The following is a 16,222-nucleotide window of genomic DNA, read 5'->3' on the forward strand; positions in this document are numbered from 1 at the left end:
GTAATAATGCCGTGTACTCTATGCTTCTCCGACCCCCAGGACGTCAGTTACTTTGTTGGTTTGATTCAGATTCTGTTTCTGACATTTATGAATACTCGGCATAAGGCGATGACGATGACAATGATGATTGTATTGGAGGTACGTCCACGAGTCAGGGTTTTCGGCTAGGCGTCCCTCTTCAAGGAGGCACTACTGTCAAACGGGTTATTGAGTATAGGAAGTTAACTCTCCCTCCTGTGGATTTCAGCCCTATTTATAGTAGTGATCCTAACAGTGACCCTACAACCCCATCGACTAATTACCTTGAGAGTAGTATACTCAAGCCTCTACCTAATATTAATTTCTCTGATGACGATGATGATGACAAATGGGAAGAGGTGCCGGTACCTGGCTCTCTTCCCGAACAGAATGGAACTACTAAATTGCCTTCAACCTCCATGAGCAGTCAGGATAGTCTAACAAATCTGCTGAAACATGTAAAGGACAAATCCCAGTTCACTGTTCTGAAACCTGTTGTATGTATGACTCCCGTGATCATTATAATGATAACAGTGACGATGATAATGACGACGGAATCGATGCACTTGCTCCATCTAGCCCTCCTCGTCATGCCAGCCCCCTTCACCCTGAAATACATCGGGAGGTTTTTGATGGAGGTGTTGATTTGTTTCATGAAGAAACCGATGATGAGGGGTAAGAATCCATGAGTTGCTATGTATTCTATTTTGACAATGGGATAGAAGATTTCTCATTCAAATTCGGTTTTCGTGCTTCATCATTATCTCCTAAAATGGTGATATCCTGTTTCTCATCCATACTCTGTTCTCAGATTTTATAAGTGTCTCCCAAATTAGTGATACCCTGTTCAGACTCGGTTTATGGGTTTCATAAGTATCTCCCAAAATGGTGATACCCTGTTTTTCATTCAAACTCGGTTGTTGGGTTTCATAAGCATATCCCAAAATGGTGATACCCTGTTTCTCATTCAAACCCGTTTTTTGGGTTTCATAAGAATCTCTCAAAGTGGCGATACCTTGTATTTCATTCAAATTCGGTTTTCGGGTTTCATAAGCATCTTCCAAAATGGCGATACACTATTTCTCATTCAAACTCGGCTTTTTGGGTTTCATAAACATCTCTTAAAGTGGTGATAACCTGTTTTTCTTCAAACTCGGCTTTCGGGTTTTATCATTATTTCCAACAATGTTAATAACCTCTTTCTCATTCAAACTCGGTTCATAGGTTTCATCATTATCTCCCAAAATGGCGATACCCAGTTTCTCCTTCAAACTCAGTTTCATATGCATCTCAGATTCGTCTGATGATGATGATATCAGTGTATATAATGCTCCAGTCAACCTTATGCGTGATGACGAACCTGTAGTAGGTAGGGTACCTTGACTAGGAATAGGTGAACAGAGGCAGTCTGAATGTAAATATGCATATCATATGAATGTAAATACCTATCGTTTTCTCTCGTTTAAGTGCACAGTGCGCAGGAAAACACCCTTGAAGAAACAGGTATGGCGGACGTGGTAAAGGCAGTAGAGTTTGTATTTTCTGGGGTGTAAAACCATAAAAACTTTTTTTTTTTTTGTCACTCTCCATGTAGTATAATTTGGGGAGCAAAATAACATAAACAGTTTTAAAAACAATGGACATCTCCGAAGAAGATATCTAAAAACATATGAAGAAAAGTTCGTGCGTTTTAGATGACGAGCAGCAGTCTTCATATATGTCGTGTGGGTCACCGTACTGGCCCTTATTTTCATCGTGAGAATCGACGTCAAGAACAAATCTGGCCACTCCGGAGCTGTGATGAGGATAGTCGAAAAAAATCCACCCTTTTCTATAGGTCCGGTCAAAGCCGCCATTGACGCAGGAGAGGCTAAAGAAAAGACAACCTCAACATATGAGTTTTATCGAAGAATTCCTGTATAATTTTTACATGCGGTGTTCACATGAGCGGGTCTAGAATATGAGTCGCGTCTACACTACGTTTTTGTATTTGTTGGATAAATATACTGTCTTAAAAGTTATATACATTCTCTCACTATACATATACATATTTCTGTTTATCGACACTAGTTGATCATTTGACCCCACATTTAAGAACGAGTCTATTGTATCTGAACCTAAGGTCAGGATAGATCCTGCCACTCTAACCACTTGGGCAATAATTATACTGAGTGGGGCTTTGTTACTCCTCAGAACGGATACGTCCCACCCTATGTTTGTTAGGAAAAGGTCGTATATTCTGAAGTTAAGGTACGGTACTGCAGTCTAAAAGGGCGCGTGGAAATGTGATGTGCTATTATCCACTACTGCATCTTTGTACAACTTTTGAAACATAAGACCGATATGATATTCGTTTGGTAAATCAGACATTTCTAACAAATCGTATATGGTCATTGGATTCATTCTTACCGGGGCATTGTACTTCCTCATTTTACGTCTAGTTTCTTGAGACATGAAGATTAAGTTTGTAGTAATAGGTGTGAAATAGTAGCCCATTTCCATTATCAAGTTAACATTATGGGTTTCTACGAGATGCTGAATGGTTTCGGCGTTCAGTAGGAATTGGTGTTCTGTTATAGTAAATAGTGATATAGTAAACGAACAGCTTTCCTTTGGAGAGATGACTGAGGACATTTCTGATGAGCTCGTTGTCTTAATGAGTTTGTAATGAGGTACACACTCTGATCGCGGTCTAATGCTATTATTCCTGGATTCGGCTGGCGTTATGAAACCGCTATTGACGTCTCCTTCACTGTCTCCTTCACTGTCCACTGTCCACCTATTCCTTGTGATCCTCGCTCTCCTCTCATTCCTCTAAATCCCCGTATACCAGCTACTAGATTATCGCCCTTCTCTCCTTCAGGACCGTCCGGTCCGATTGCTCCTGTCTCCCTTAACTCCCTGAGGGCTGGGTCAATACCGCCTCTCAGTCCTTCATGTCCTAATAGTCCAGCTATACCGGGCTTTCCTCGATCTCCTCTTGGTCCTCTAAATCCACGTGGCCCGACTATCCCAGTATCACCCTTCTTCCCTTGAGGACCGGCCGGACCGATTGCTCCTCTGCCTGCTTTAACTCCTCGAGGGCCAATGAGACCAGTACTACCTCTCCGTCCCTCTTGTCCTATCGGTCCAGTTGCCCCCGGTATTTCTCTTTCATCTCTTGATCCTCTGAATCCACGATGGACCAGAGTTTCTCCTTGAACCTCTTTAATTCCTCGAGGGCCAGCGGGACCAGTACTTCCTCTCAATCCCTCTTGTCCTATCGGTCCAGTTCCCAACGGTATTCCTCTTTCACCTCTCGATCCTCTGAATCCACGAGGACTAGAGGGGCCAATTTCTCCTTGTATCTCTTTAACTCCTTGAGGGCCAGCGGGACCAGTGCTGCCTTTCAGTCCCTCTTTTCCCATCGGTCTAGGTATACCGGATCTTCCTATTTCACCTCTCGGTCCTCTGAATCCGCAATCCAGCAACACCTGCAGCTCCCCTTTCTCCACGAGGGCCAGCGGGGCTAGTCTCTCCTTGATCTCCTTTAACTTCTCTAGATCCTCTGAAACCGCGGGAGCCAGCCACTCCTGCATCATCCTTTTCTCCTTGAGGGCCAGTGGAACCAGTGCTGCCTCTCAGTCCCTCCTATCGGTCCAGGTATACTGGGTCTTCCTATTTAACCTCTCGGCCTTCTGAATCCACGAGGACCAGAGGAACCAGATTCTTCTCGAACCCCTTTAACTCCTTAAGGGCCAACGCGACCAGTGCTGCCTCTCAGTCCCTCTTTTCCTATCGGTCCAGGTATACCGGGTCTTCCTATTTCACCTCTCGGTCCTCTGAATCCGCGAGGTCCAGCGACTCCTGTGTCTCCCCTTCCTCCACGAGGGCCATCCAGGCCAACCGTCCCTCTGTCTCCTTTGATCCCATGAGGTCCGATGGGGCCAGTCTCTCCTCGATCTCCTCGATTTAATTCCTCTAGATCCTCTGAAACTGCGAGGGCCAGTCTCTCCTCGATATCCTGTATCACCCTTTTCTCCTTGACGGCCAGGGCCAATTGCACCAGTTTCTCCTTTCGCTCCCTCGGGTCCGCGCCTTCCTTGTTTTCCTTGTATTCCTCTGAACCCTCTAAACCCGATGCTGCCCTTTTTACCTGGTATTCCTCTGAACCCTTTTGTTCCTGTCGATCCTGGGGGTCCTTCGGGAGTCCATTTCGTCTCGTTGGTTAGCAGGTCCTATTCCTCCTCTTTTTCCCTGAAGTCTTTTCATCTTGCGGTCCTATTTCTTCTCTAGATCCGACGAGTCCTCTAATACCCTAAGGACCAGTGGGGCCACATTCTCCTTAAGGTTCTCGTTCTCCCGGGAGACCGGCCAGACCATCCTTCCCCTGGCAGACCGGCTTCACCTCTACGAGTAAGTCCTTCTTTTCCGTCCTTAACCAGGGAGCCGGCAGGACCAAATTCAACTCTCTCCCCTTTAGGACTGGCGGGGCCAACTTCGCCTCTCTCTCCACGAGCACCGTCAGCTCCTTTGACTCCCCGAAGTCCACCAGGATCCTTTGGGCCGCGCAGTCCCGTGGGGCCGGTCTTCCCCTCTCTCCCTCTGAATCCTCGAGTATCCCCCGAGCAGTACGTCTTGTTCGCCTTCTCATCACTCTCCGTTTCGGTGACACTCATGGACATGGACGACGAAGGCTTTGCTCGCGTATACGACAAAAGGTATTTCAATGAATGGAAATCTGGAGAACCTACAATCTTCGTCAGAGAATTGGATATGTCCGTTTTCTGCCGAAAGAAAATAGAAATCCCTTCAAGGCCATATTCAGTTTCTATGCTGTCACGACTAAATGCCACATCACCGATTTACCTAATCCGGCTACAAGACGTGAGGTTTATAGCCCACTCTACTTTCACTAACGCTATCGACCGTGCATCTTTAGGGACTATATCGGTGTCCATCAGGCGTTTAGAATTCAAATATACTAACGAGATGTCTTGTCGATTTGTGTCAACAGCGCACGTCGACGGCAACAACGGCAACTCGATGCCTATACCCGCTCCTGGTCGTCCCAGATTCGGTCTTTATGGGTAGCCTGTATTCCGAAATCGGCAACCGCATAACAATCTACAACACACATAAAACACAGGCCGTCAAAGTAGACTCAAATAGCCAAATTCCTGTAAGTGCGGTGTTTGAAATGTCGCCCTAGTCTCAACCCAGAATATTCATTATGGCTGAAGGCTTATCCATAACATATCCCACGCGAAGAAGAGAATAAGCTATTAAGCATACCAAGCCCGGCGACTACAATACCGTCCTACCTACGACCGTCACCAGGGAAAGTACCAAAGCCCTCAACAAGAACCCCAAACTTCTTAAGGTCGGATTCGACGACTGTGACACGCTCTGGAGGTGGCTCATGAAGAATGACTACTTCAGTATTTGTCTGCTCATCTCTTCTCTCATGAAGAACATGTGGAAGATTTTCATCAACGACGCTGATCCCATTATAGGCAACAGCGTGCTGACCGACCATCGCTTCATCCCTTTGCCCAAGATGCTTCACATACTCATAACTACCGGAGAGAGCATGGACTTTCACAGCAACAAGACTGTAGAGAACATATTACACGTTCCTGTGAAGATGCGGCCGGGGAAACCAGGACAGCGATATGGCCTATAATCTCCTGAAAACTATCGTTGAGATTTGCGAAAACATCAAAGATCCCAATTTGTCGTACCTGCATAACCTGAGCGATATCAACCTACCCAATTACCAGAACAAGAGCCCTCTTCACATCGCTCTAGAATCTGGATGGATGGAGATGGCCGAAGTGCTAGTAGAGACACTCGGGGCAGACTTTAATTGTGTCTCATACGCTTCATTACCAAAGATATCCATGAAGTACGTAGAAAAATACAAGTCTCTTTATGGTATCAAATCCATCATGAAGAAAGTGACGAAGATGAGAGAGTACCGTCTCTGCACTGAAGATGATGCATTCAGAGTGTCTGAGAAAGCATCTCAATCGTACCATTACCATTAAGTGTGTCTTCTGTACCACGTTTAAATTCGAAGAGGACGTGTTGGCGGCCATATCAAAGACTGTATTCAAGAGTAAGTGGCTCAGGACCCGGACTTACAGCGAATCCATCACTTTTGGCGAGACTGAAAACGCATCTGGTTTTCTACAGGAAAATGTCGTGACCCACAAAGACTTATCGAGGGTGTTACAGTGGTATAACCATGACGGTGACAATCTCAACCATCCAGTTACCGATCTTCCCCATCATCGTTATGTACCCAACCCGGTATCTACCTTAATGGACGGATGGCATCCAGAAACCAGAATTTGGTTTTCTATTTTCCAGTATTATCCCACTGAATTCTTTTCTCTATCTTCTAACGGGCAGCAGCAACAACATCAGCATGAACATATCGACAGTCCAACAAGCCCCAGCTGCGGGCCTTTGCTCCTGAGGCCCCGAGGCCAACGCCCGTCATTATCTTTGGAAGTTACGGTATCGACGGCGTTACCAGATCTATCCGATCTATCCGAAGAGCACTTCCGCTGGTACTCCGCGACCCGCGTGGAAGACCGCATCATCTACAACAAAATGGTCGAGCCATCTTTTGCTGTGACGTGCAAGATAAAGCCAGCAGGAAACATTTGTCATCGAGAGAGAGAGAACTGGCAATGAAATGAGTGCGACAGTCCTTTATCATTTGCCCTTGTGGATCCAGTACACTGCCTCTCCCTCTCCTCTCCCTCCCTTCCTGTATGTGTCTGTCCCTTTAGTACACTCCCTCCAGTGCATGCCCTTCTTTATCTTCAGTACACTCATTGCTTCCCTCTACCATTCTCTCCCTTCAGTACTTTCACTATACTCTCCCTCTATTCCCCCTCCTGTCTCTTGTTTTCCCTCTGGTATTTCTTTCAGTACACTCCCTATAACACTCTTCTCTATACCTTTCTTCAATACACTCTCTGTGGTACTTTTTTCCCTGTAATACTCTTTTTTTCTCTTTGCCTTCAGTACACACACACACACACACACACACACACACACACACACACACACACACACACACACACACACACACACACACTCCCTGCCTTCCTTAACGCCCTCTGCTTTGTTACTCTCCCTCCCTCCCTCCCTCCCTCCCTCCCTTCCTCTTTCCTTCAGTACACTTTCTCCCTCCCTGCCTGCCTTTAGTGTCTCCTTCAGTACTATCCTTGCCTGCCTCTCTCCATTCCTTCATCTTCCTCTTTTTATCCTTTTCCTTCAATACTCTTCCCTCCTTCCTCTTATTGGTACACTTCTTCAGTACTGTCCTCCCCTCCCTGCCTCCTTCCCCCTCCTGTCCTCTCCCTCCCCCTACCATGCCTCCCATGTACTGATAACACACTTCAATTACAACCCTGATGCGGCGGCACCACAGAACACAAAACTGCGGCAACGTCACTCTTATCTTGTTGTCGCCTTTGGTATTAAAAGGCAGACTAATGCAGGGATGCTTTGAGGGATCTTGTGCTCAGGAGGTGACGTCAGGTGGCGGCGCGGATAGGGAGGCAAAGGCTGGGAAGGGAAAGCCGTGATTGGGAAAGTTGATTATTAGGTGAAGAAAATGCTATTGAAATTTAGCTGGTACATTTTTATTAAATTTGTAGCCAGTCTGAGTCATCTCTACTACTTTACAGCCATCTCTAAACACTACACTGGCTAGAAATTGGAAAATCTATTCTTTTTCATACCCTCTGCTGTCTTGTAGATAGTTATAAAGACTTCTCTCATTGCTCTTAGTGCTGTGAATTGTTGCTTATCACAGTGAAAGGCTTAAATAGGTCGCTTAATTAGCCTTACCATACTTCACTACCTTTGTGGTTCAGAGGAGGGAAAAAGGTGAAAAAAGGAAGGTAAAATGAGGAATTGATTAAGGTAACGTAACCAATGGATGAAGAAAATAGAAGCGAAATGTAATTACTAGATGACTTGCTTAACCATTAGTGACTTGGAGAGGTAGGTACTGGTAGGGAAGGGAAGGTGAGGCAAGGGAGGGGAAGGGAAGGTGAGACAAGACATCAATGAAGAAAACGGAAGTGAAATTGAAATAGATCTCTTAACTGGACTTACCTACATTGGTGATTCTGAGTGAGAAGGTGAAGGTGAGGAAATGTTTGGACACTCGGATGAAGAAAATACAGGTGAATTTCAGATAGTAGTAGAAGAATGTGACGTGAGGAAGCGGCCTAAGGGAGGGAGGTGAAGGCAGGGAAGGGGAGGTGAAGCAAGGCACTGATTAGGAAACTTAACCCTTGGATGAAGAAAATACTACGAAATTTAAATATGAAATCTCTTAAATAACTTGCTTAACTGTTTCACTGGTTACTGGTACACCTTTTCTTAATTGCTGATCACTCTGAGACATCTTTACATGTTCTATGGCCACCTCCAAGCTGTAAACAGGGTAGAAATTGCAAATTCTATTCTTTTAATCTCCTTTCTTGTAGGTGCTTATAAAGATTTCATGTTTTACTCCTATTGCTGTTAATTGTCTCATATCACAGTGAAAGGCCAAAAAAACGCTGACTTCAAAAAGGGAGTAGCCTTAAGATATAAAAATGTGCACCAAGTTTGTGTTAGCATGTACTCGTAAGAATTAGGTGATGAATAAATGTTTGAAGAATGTTTCAGTGTTTCTGGGAGATAAATAAAGGTGGGGAAGGGAAGGTGAAGCAAGCCACTGGTTGGAGAAGTTAGGTAACCCTTTGATGAAGAAACACTATTGAATTTTAAACAAGAACAGATCTTATAACTGATTTAACTTTACTTTAACTAGTCCTCTTCTCTGGGCTGCTCATGTCAAGAACCACCACAGCAGATCAACCTTTCCAAATGCACTCGGCCTTCTGTGCCCTCCTCAGTCTCACCCATTACAAGCACGTCTTTCACTGCATCCATGAACCTTCCCTCAGGCCTTCCTCTCCTTCTCCTACCATCCATCTCCAGCATCTGCCTCCACACACACTTCCAGTCTCTCCTGACAGCTCAGTCTCACCCATTACAAGCATGTCTTTCATAAACCATCTCTTTGATCTTCCTCTCTTTTGTCTGCCAGGTTGATCCATCTCCGGCATCCTCCACACACCCTCCTTGTTTCTCCCCCTGACACGTCCAAACTACAGTACTATCAGAGGAAGGTCCTTAAGGTTAACCAGCAAGACAGGGCAAGAAGTAACGGGTTCAAGCATAATAAAGTTAGAGGAAAAAAGAGAGACAGGAGGAAACAGGTTCTCAGGGTGGTGGGTGACTGGAATAGACTCAGTAATCAGGTTGTTAGTGCTGAGTCAGTGAAGAGCTTTAAAAGATTAGATAAATACATGGATGTGTGATAGTGAATAAAGGCAGGCATGTGTTATACAGGGACTGCCACGTGTAGGCCTGATGGCTTCTTGCAGCTTCCCCTGTGTTCTTGTGTTCTTTTATTTCAGCCAGACAAGACCTATAGACAAGACCTATAGAATTTCGAAAACGAAAACGTGTCCATCAAAAATACTAGAATATGCAGGTAATAGCACTCGTCTACCATCACATTCACTCTGGCCTACAAGTGCATTGACCGTAAAACAATGGCTCGCCTTCTGCGCGACATCAACGATCTGGTGGATATCCGTACAAGCTAGAGATAATCTTATGAAGTACATAAGCCACAGTCTGATCGAAAGGGCAGAGAAGCCAACACCAGACGTACCATGTCTGTCTGATTGAGATTCAGGGAGGAGCACATGTACAACAACCGTGTCCTTTCCTGTCTGTTTCGCTCTATTCTGTCGATCAGCCCTATAGTGGGAGGCAGCGTTCACGAACAACTTTGCTTCACAGATAAGTGGGTTGATGATATGGTGATTTTTTTTTTTTCATTTGTATGTAATGTTGCTGAACAACTAGTCCTGAATAATTGAAGAATCACTGCAATACCTTCGATTGAAAAAAAAAAAAATTGGAGCCATAATGCAAATTGTGTTGGCCATTACGTTCGAAATATATATATATATATATATATATATATATATATATATATATATATATATATATATATATATATATATATATATATATATATATATATATATATATATATATATATATATATATATATATATATATATATATATATATATATATATATATAGCTGCATATCTAGATTACAATATAGGAGCTGATGAAACAAATATGGAATGCTTTGAATGCAGATATAATAAGGTTCTTGTAGATGTGTCCAACAATGATGCTTTGCAAAATTAATCGTGCACTAGATGTGAATTGTGAAGAAATGAAGGTGTAGGCTTATGTTATGAGGATGACATAGTAAATGACACAAAAATATAATAACATTCGTGTGTTTTGGTATGATCTCCATAGTCATAGCCACCTACCGTCCCGCCTATAATGCACATACTTACGAATAATTGTTTAATGATGCCCTCGACAAAAACAAGAGCGGACAATGGCGATCACCCGATTCTCATTCAAACTGTGATATTGGTTTTTGTCAGTAGTGACAATTAGAAACTGTCCATAGGTATGTGCTAAGTAAGACGGACGGTAGTCTTCTCGAGCCGGGCTAAGGCCGATCCTGCAAGCATTATGTTTTCAAAGTTGACTTGGTGGCCACCGGCACCGCACGATGAGAGAGGTTATTCTTTGCAGACGTCGAGTCAAACAATTCTTGGTAGCAATGTGTGTGTGTGTGTGTGTGTGTGTGTGTGTGTGTGTGTGTGTGTGTGTGTCTGTGTGTGTGTGTGTGGGTGGGTGGGTGGGTGTGTTAATTTTAAAGGTGTGATAAGACCCCATGTAGGATCTCCTCCTGTACCTACTGTGATGAGATCACTAGTGGACAAAAGTCTGGAAACCGTACCCCTGCTTTACAGGGGCGAGACGAGGCACTGCTCCCACTCCAGTTCTGAGGGGAGGTAGATCATCATCTTAAAGGACATAGCGATAGTATCAACCTTTGTCGTTTTCCTTATTTTGACCATAATGCAGATCATAACAATTATAGTTATAACAACATTATGTTCCAACCGATATAAAAAGGAAGAGCAGCCCAGAGATGCGAGACGGAACGGGGGAGTCATTTATAAGGACAGAGTCTATCAAGAACATGATTAGCGAGGTATTCTCGACAGTTAAAAACATCGAAACTTAGAGTGACAAGCTATCGGACAAACATATGAAAATAACGGAAGCCGAGCATCATCTGCTCCTGCGTCCTTTCAAAGTTTTCATCGACCTACTCTCCTATGCATTCGCGTCTTACATGGTCTGACGTCCAGTTGAACAATAACTTGGCCTATTCCAGGAATAGTACCCCAAAAGAGAATACTACCCTAGTTCTGCCCATTGGCCATGTAACAAGGCGAGGCTTTGATAAGGGAGGTGAAGGAAGAGGTTGGTGGGCTGTCAACATTGCTCAGAAACTACCTCTATTAGATTCTTTATTGTTAACACTGCTAGCAAATTTTCAACTATTGAAGGTAAAGGTACAACAAAAAGAGGAGTATTTTGGTGATTGTTTGTTATTAAGATGTGGACATTAACACTACATCGTGCATCACGACAAAAGGTGCTATAGTAAGCCTCGTATTTATCTTTATTTCTATAATACCATAATTCTTTTACATGTAATGGTTTCAAAATTCGTGAGACAAACACATACATAATGTTACTATCATATTCATGTATGTCTCCTGGTAATTTACCGATTAAAAAAAAAAACGGTCGACACCTGATATGTCTTTCATGTTACCCGATCTCAACGATTTCATAAGAGCTTTACTGGTTACTGTTTAATTGTTTGCTGAATAGTAGTAAAACGCGGCACTGGATACAACTGGCACGTTGCAGCAGGAATAGAAGGTAATAAAAACAAATCACTTAATATGATTTTGTGAATTAATGCGCAATTATATTCAGAGATAATACTCTTTTCATGTAATATTTTCATTATTTTCGATTCTATGTCTGTTGTAATCGTAATATTGTTATTGTAAATAAGTACTCTTCTTGGCATTTTTGGCATTTTTGGAAGAAAATCTATATTCTCAGTACCTTCATATAAAAAAGCACCTAAACAATCCAGAATAGTTTGTCCTGACATAGTTACTGATTTCAGACAACGTTTCGTATAATACGTACGTTTATCTGGTGTGTGACAGCGTCTCTCACGATCGGCAGCTTCGTCGACGTGACACACACCGTGCTCAAACCCGAAGCGATCAACTCCCAGTTCTTCTGCGATAACGAGGAATGGATTTCTAGAAACAGAACCAACAAGAGAACGGTGGAAGCTAAAGAGGTAACAGTGGCCGACGAAGGCGATTTCAAAATTGAAGACTTCTCCCCCTCACTCGGTCAATACTCCGAGTTTAATGAGCTAAGAGGGGATGAGGCCAACCAGCTCAAACCGCCCCTATCTTCGCCGTTTAAAAAAAAAAAAAAAAACTGTTTTATCGATGCAGTTTCGAGGCTTTCCCTCTCTGGTGGATCTATGCAAACATGTGGACTGAAATATAATCCTGACTATAACATCATCACTCCTAATGATGCTATACCCCTTACTTCTGAATTCATTACATGTAAGTGCAAAGAAGCGCTAGAAAATTAACCAGCAATAAAAAAAAAAAAAAAAGAGAGAGAGAGAGAAAAAAAAAATATCATGAGTTCTAAAACGTCTACTCGACGCAGTGAGGATGGAAATGGAGGGGCGTTTGATGATGGCCAAAAATGCTCCCAGTTCTTCATTTTTCTAATCTTTCATTGTTATATTCTACAAACATCTCTCAGAAGGTCATAATAAATAGAAACGGGAAAGTGATATTTTTTTTATTATTATTGCATCTAAACTTTGAAGCAATTACATTATCTTTTCGGTTCTGGCATCACGCCCGTGCTTACATCGTTTAGTACATGGCCCTTCCTGCAAATACAGCGCCGAGTTCTTCATTCTTCAAGAGTCCGTCGCACTGTAACAAAACACCGAGGAAGTGTCCCTACCACTGCTCTCAGCCAATGCTGCAATAAATATCTTTCTGATGGTGGTTACTTGATTCCTGTCCACCGTCTCCGTGTCGAGTAAATTTCTCTGGCGGCATATTTTGAATTGATTTCGGGAAAGCAAGGGACGTATGCGTCCATGTCTAGTTGCTATGTTGTATAATCTTTTATCTTTGTTTTCTCTCTTATTTCTATAATTTTGCCAAGAACATTTCGTATGCTTAATGCCAGAGATGAAATGTGAAGTTTCCAGTTCAGATTATAAGTAAAGGACAGCCCGAAGATGTTCAGTGTAGAAGAGGGGGGACAGATGAGTGTCATTGAAGAAGAGGGGATAGTTGTCTGGAAGGTTGTGCCGAGTTGATAGATATAGGAATTGAGTTTTTGAGGCATTGAACAATACCAAGTTTGCTTTGCCACAATCATAAATTTTAGAAAGATAAAAAATCAGGTGTTCTGTGGCTTCCCTGCATGAGATGTTTACTTCCTGAAGGGTTGGACGTCTATGAAAAGACATGGAAAGGTACAGGTTGGTATCATCAGCGTAGGAGTGGATAGGACAAGAAGTTTGGTTCACAAGATCATTAATGAATAATAAGAACAGAGTGAGTGAGAGGACAGAATCCTGAGGAACACCACTGTTAATAAATTTAGGAGAAGAACAGTGACAGTCTACCACAGCAGCAATAGAACGGCCAGAAAGGAAACATGAGATGAAGTTACAGAGAGAAGGATAGAAGCAGTAGGACGGTAGTTTGGAAATCAAAGCTTAGAGCCAGACTCCATCAAAAGCTCTTGATATATCCAAGGCAACAGCAAAAGTTTCACGAAAATATCTAAAAGTGGTTGACCAAGACTCGATAAGGAAAGCCAGAAGATCACCAGTAGAACGGCCTTGATGGAACCCATTCTGGCGATCAGATAGAAGGTTGTGAAGTGATAGATGTATAAGAATCTTCCTGTTTGAAGATAGATTCAAAAACTTTACATAGTCAGGAAATTAATGCAATAGGACAGTAGTTTCAGGGATTAGATCGGTCACCCTTTTTAGGAACAATAGGAGGAACCCCATCAGGTCCATAAGCCTTCCGATAGTTTAGGCCAACGAGAGCATGAAAAACATCATTGGGAAAAATTTTAATAGGACAGAGAGTGGAGGAGAGGGAGGAACAAGCCCAAAATCGTCCAAAGTAGGGTTTTTAGGAAAGGTTTGAGCGAAGACTTCACCTATAGGAACAAACGTGATAATAGTGATGCCATCTGGTTGAAATAAAAAAGGGAAAAAAGAAGAAGCAAAGTTATTGGATCCGATATTTTTGGCTAGATACAAGAAGTCACGAGGGGAATTAGATCTTGAAAGATTTTGACACTTTCTGTTAATGAAGGATTTTTGGCTAGTTGCAGAACAGACTTGGCGTGGTTCCGGGCAGAAGTATAAAGTCCATGAGATTCTGGTGATGGAAGGCTTAAGTACCTTTTGTGGGCCACCTCTCTATTATGTATATCACGAGAACAAGCTGTGTCAAACCAAGATTTGGAAGGTTTAGGTCGAGAAAAAGAGTCAGGAATGTATGCCTCAATGCCAGACACTATCACCTTTGTTATGTGCTCAGCACACAAATACGGATCTCTGACACTGAAGCAGTAGTCATTACAAGGAAAATCAGCAAAATACCTCCTCAAGATCCCCCCAAATAGCAGAGGTAAAACACCAGAGGCACCTTTGCTTAGGGGAATCCTGAGGACAGGACAAGATACAGATATGAGACTGTGATCAGAGGAGAAGATAAGCAGAAAGATTAGAGGTCAGGAAAAGGTCAAGATTGTAGGGCGTATCTCCAAGACGGTTAGGAATACGAGTAGGGTGTTGCACCAATTGCTCTAGGTCGTGGAGGATAGCAAAGTTGAAGGGTAGTTCACCAGGATGGTCAATGAAGGGACAGGAAAGCCAAAGCTGGTGGTAAACATTGAAGTCTCCAAGAATGGAGATCTCTACAAAAGGGGAGAGGGTCAGAATGTGCTCTATTTTGGAAGTTAAGTAGTCAAAGAATTTCTTATAGTCAGAGGAGTTAGGTGAGAGGAGGTATACAGCACAAATAAATTTAGTTTGAGAGTGACTCTGTAGTCGTAGCCAGATGGTGGAAAACTCAGAAGATTAAAGAGCATAGGCAGGAGAGCAGGTTAAGTTGTTGCGCACATAAAAACAACATCCAGCTTTCGATCGAAAATGAGGATAGGGAAAGTAGGAGGGAACAAAAAAGGGGCTACTGTCAGTTGCCTCAAACACCTGAGTTTCAGTGAGGAAAAGAAGAGTTTCAGTGAGGAAAAGAAGGTTTAGAAGAGGAGAGGTGGTGTTCTACAGATTGATTAGTAAAGGAAGTGACAAAAGCAATGAAGGCAGCATAAGAAAAGATGTGAGTGGCTGTGGTGGGGGTCGACCACGGGAAGGAGTGCAGTATGAGAAGGTCAGAAGAGAAACGAACCGCAAGATATGCATGGAACTTATGAAGGTCAAGATGGAAGACATGGCAGAGAAGAAGGGCAACGTGAGCTTCCTAGACATGGATAGCATCCTCGACCAGGAAAAATTCTATAGGAGAGACGGGAACCACCTCAACCACAACGGGAATGAGAAGTTAGGACGTCGACCAGCCGAGTGGATGAGGGCGAGGCAGGTGTGTTATGTGGACAAGGTATGACGAGGATGACCTACTGATGTCAGCGAACATGAAAGAGAAGAGACTAACCAGGTGAGTAAATGTGTGAAGATAAGCTGTATGAATGTGAGAGGATGAGATGTCGGCAAGTTTGAGGATGTAGGCAAGGACCTCAGCGAGTGGAGCTTCGACTTAATCAGGCTCACTGAGACTCACCTGAGAGATGGTGTAGAAATGAAGGGATGTGAACATGTTATGATTGGAAAGGGGCGTAAGACACAGGAAACACTGGGAGGAGGTGTACCCTACGCTACAAAAAAAAAAAAAAAAGAAAGGGGACAATGTAGAGGAGATTGATGTAGGGAAGTGTACAAGTAGTGAGGATGTGCTTGCAGTGAGAGTGGAATGCATGGATGGTCGTGGCAGACCATAGATGGTGGTACTGGAGGTAGCGTACATGACTGTCATGGGTGAAAAAGCAGAGAGGGAAAATAGGATGAAT

General features: G+C 43.3%; 2 protein-coding genes across 2 annotated transcripts; both read right to left on the reverse strand.

Annotated features, from left to right (window-relative positions):
• Window positions 1–2,741: 2,741 nt before the first annotated feature.
• LOC135112902 (collagen alpha-2(I) chain-like) lies at window positions 2,742–3,599 on the reverse strand. Its single transcript, XM_064027852.1, has one exon. The coding sequence runs from the start codon at window positions 3,597–3,599 to the stop codon at window positions 2,742–2,744; it is 858 nt and encodes a 285-aa protein (XP_063883922.1).
• A 149-nt stretch (window positions 3,600–3,748) lies between these two features.
• LOC135112903 (collagen alpha-3(IX) chain-like) lies at window positions 3,749–4,682 on the reverse strand. Its single transcript, XM_064027853.1, has 2 exons — window positions 4,440–4,682; window positions 3,749–4,198 (listed from the first exon to the last, which is right to left on the reverse strand). Exons 1-2 carry the CDS (start codon window positions 4,680–4,682, stop codon window positions 3,749–3,751), a joined length of 693 nt encoding a protein of 230 aa, XP_063883923.1.
• Between the last annotated feature and the right edge of the window lie 11,540 nt (window positions 4,683–16,222).

Source organism: Scylla paramamosain, chromosome 24 (assembly GCF_035594125.1).
Source record: "Scylla paramamosain isolate STU-SP2022 chromosome 24, ASM3559412v1, whole genome shotgun sequence".
In the NCBI taxonomy this organism is placed as follows: domain Eukaryota; kingdom Metazoa; phylum Arthropoda; class Malacostraca; order Decapoda; family Portunidae; genus Scylla; species Scylla paramamosain.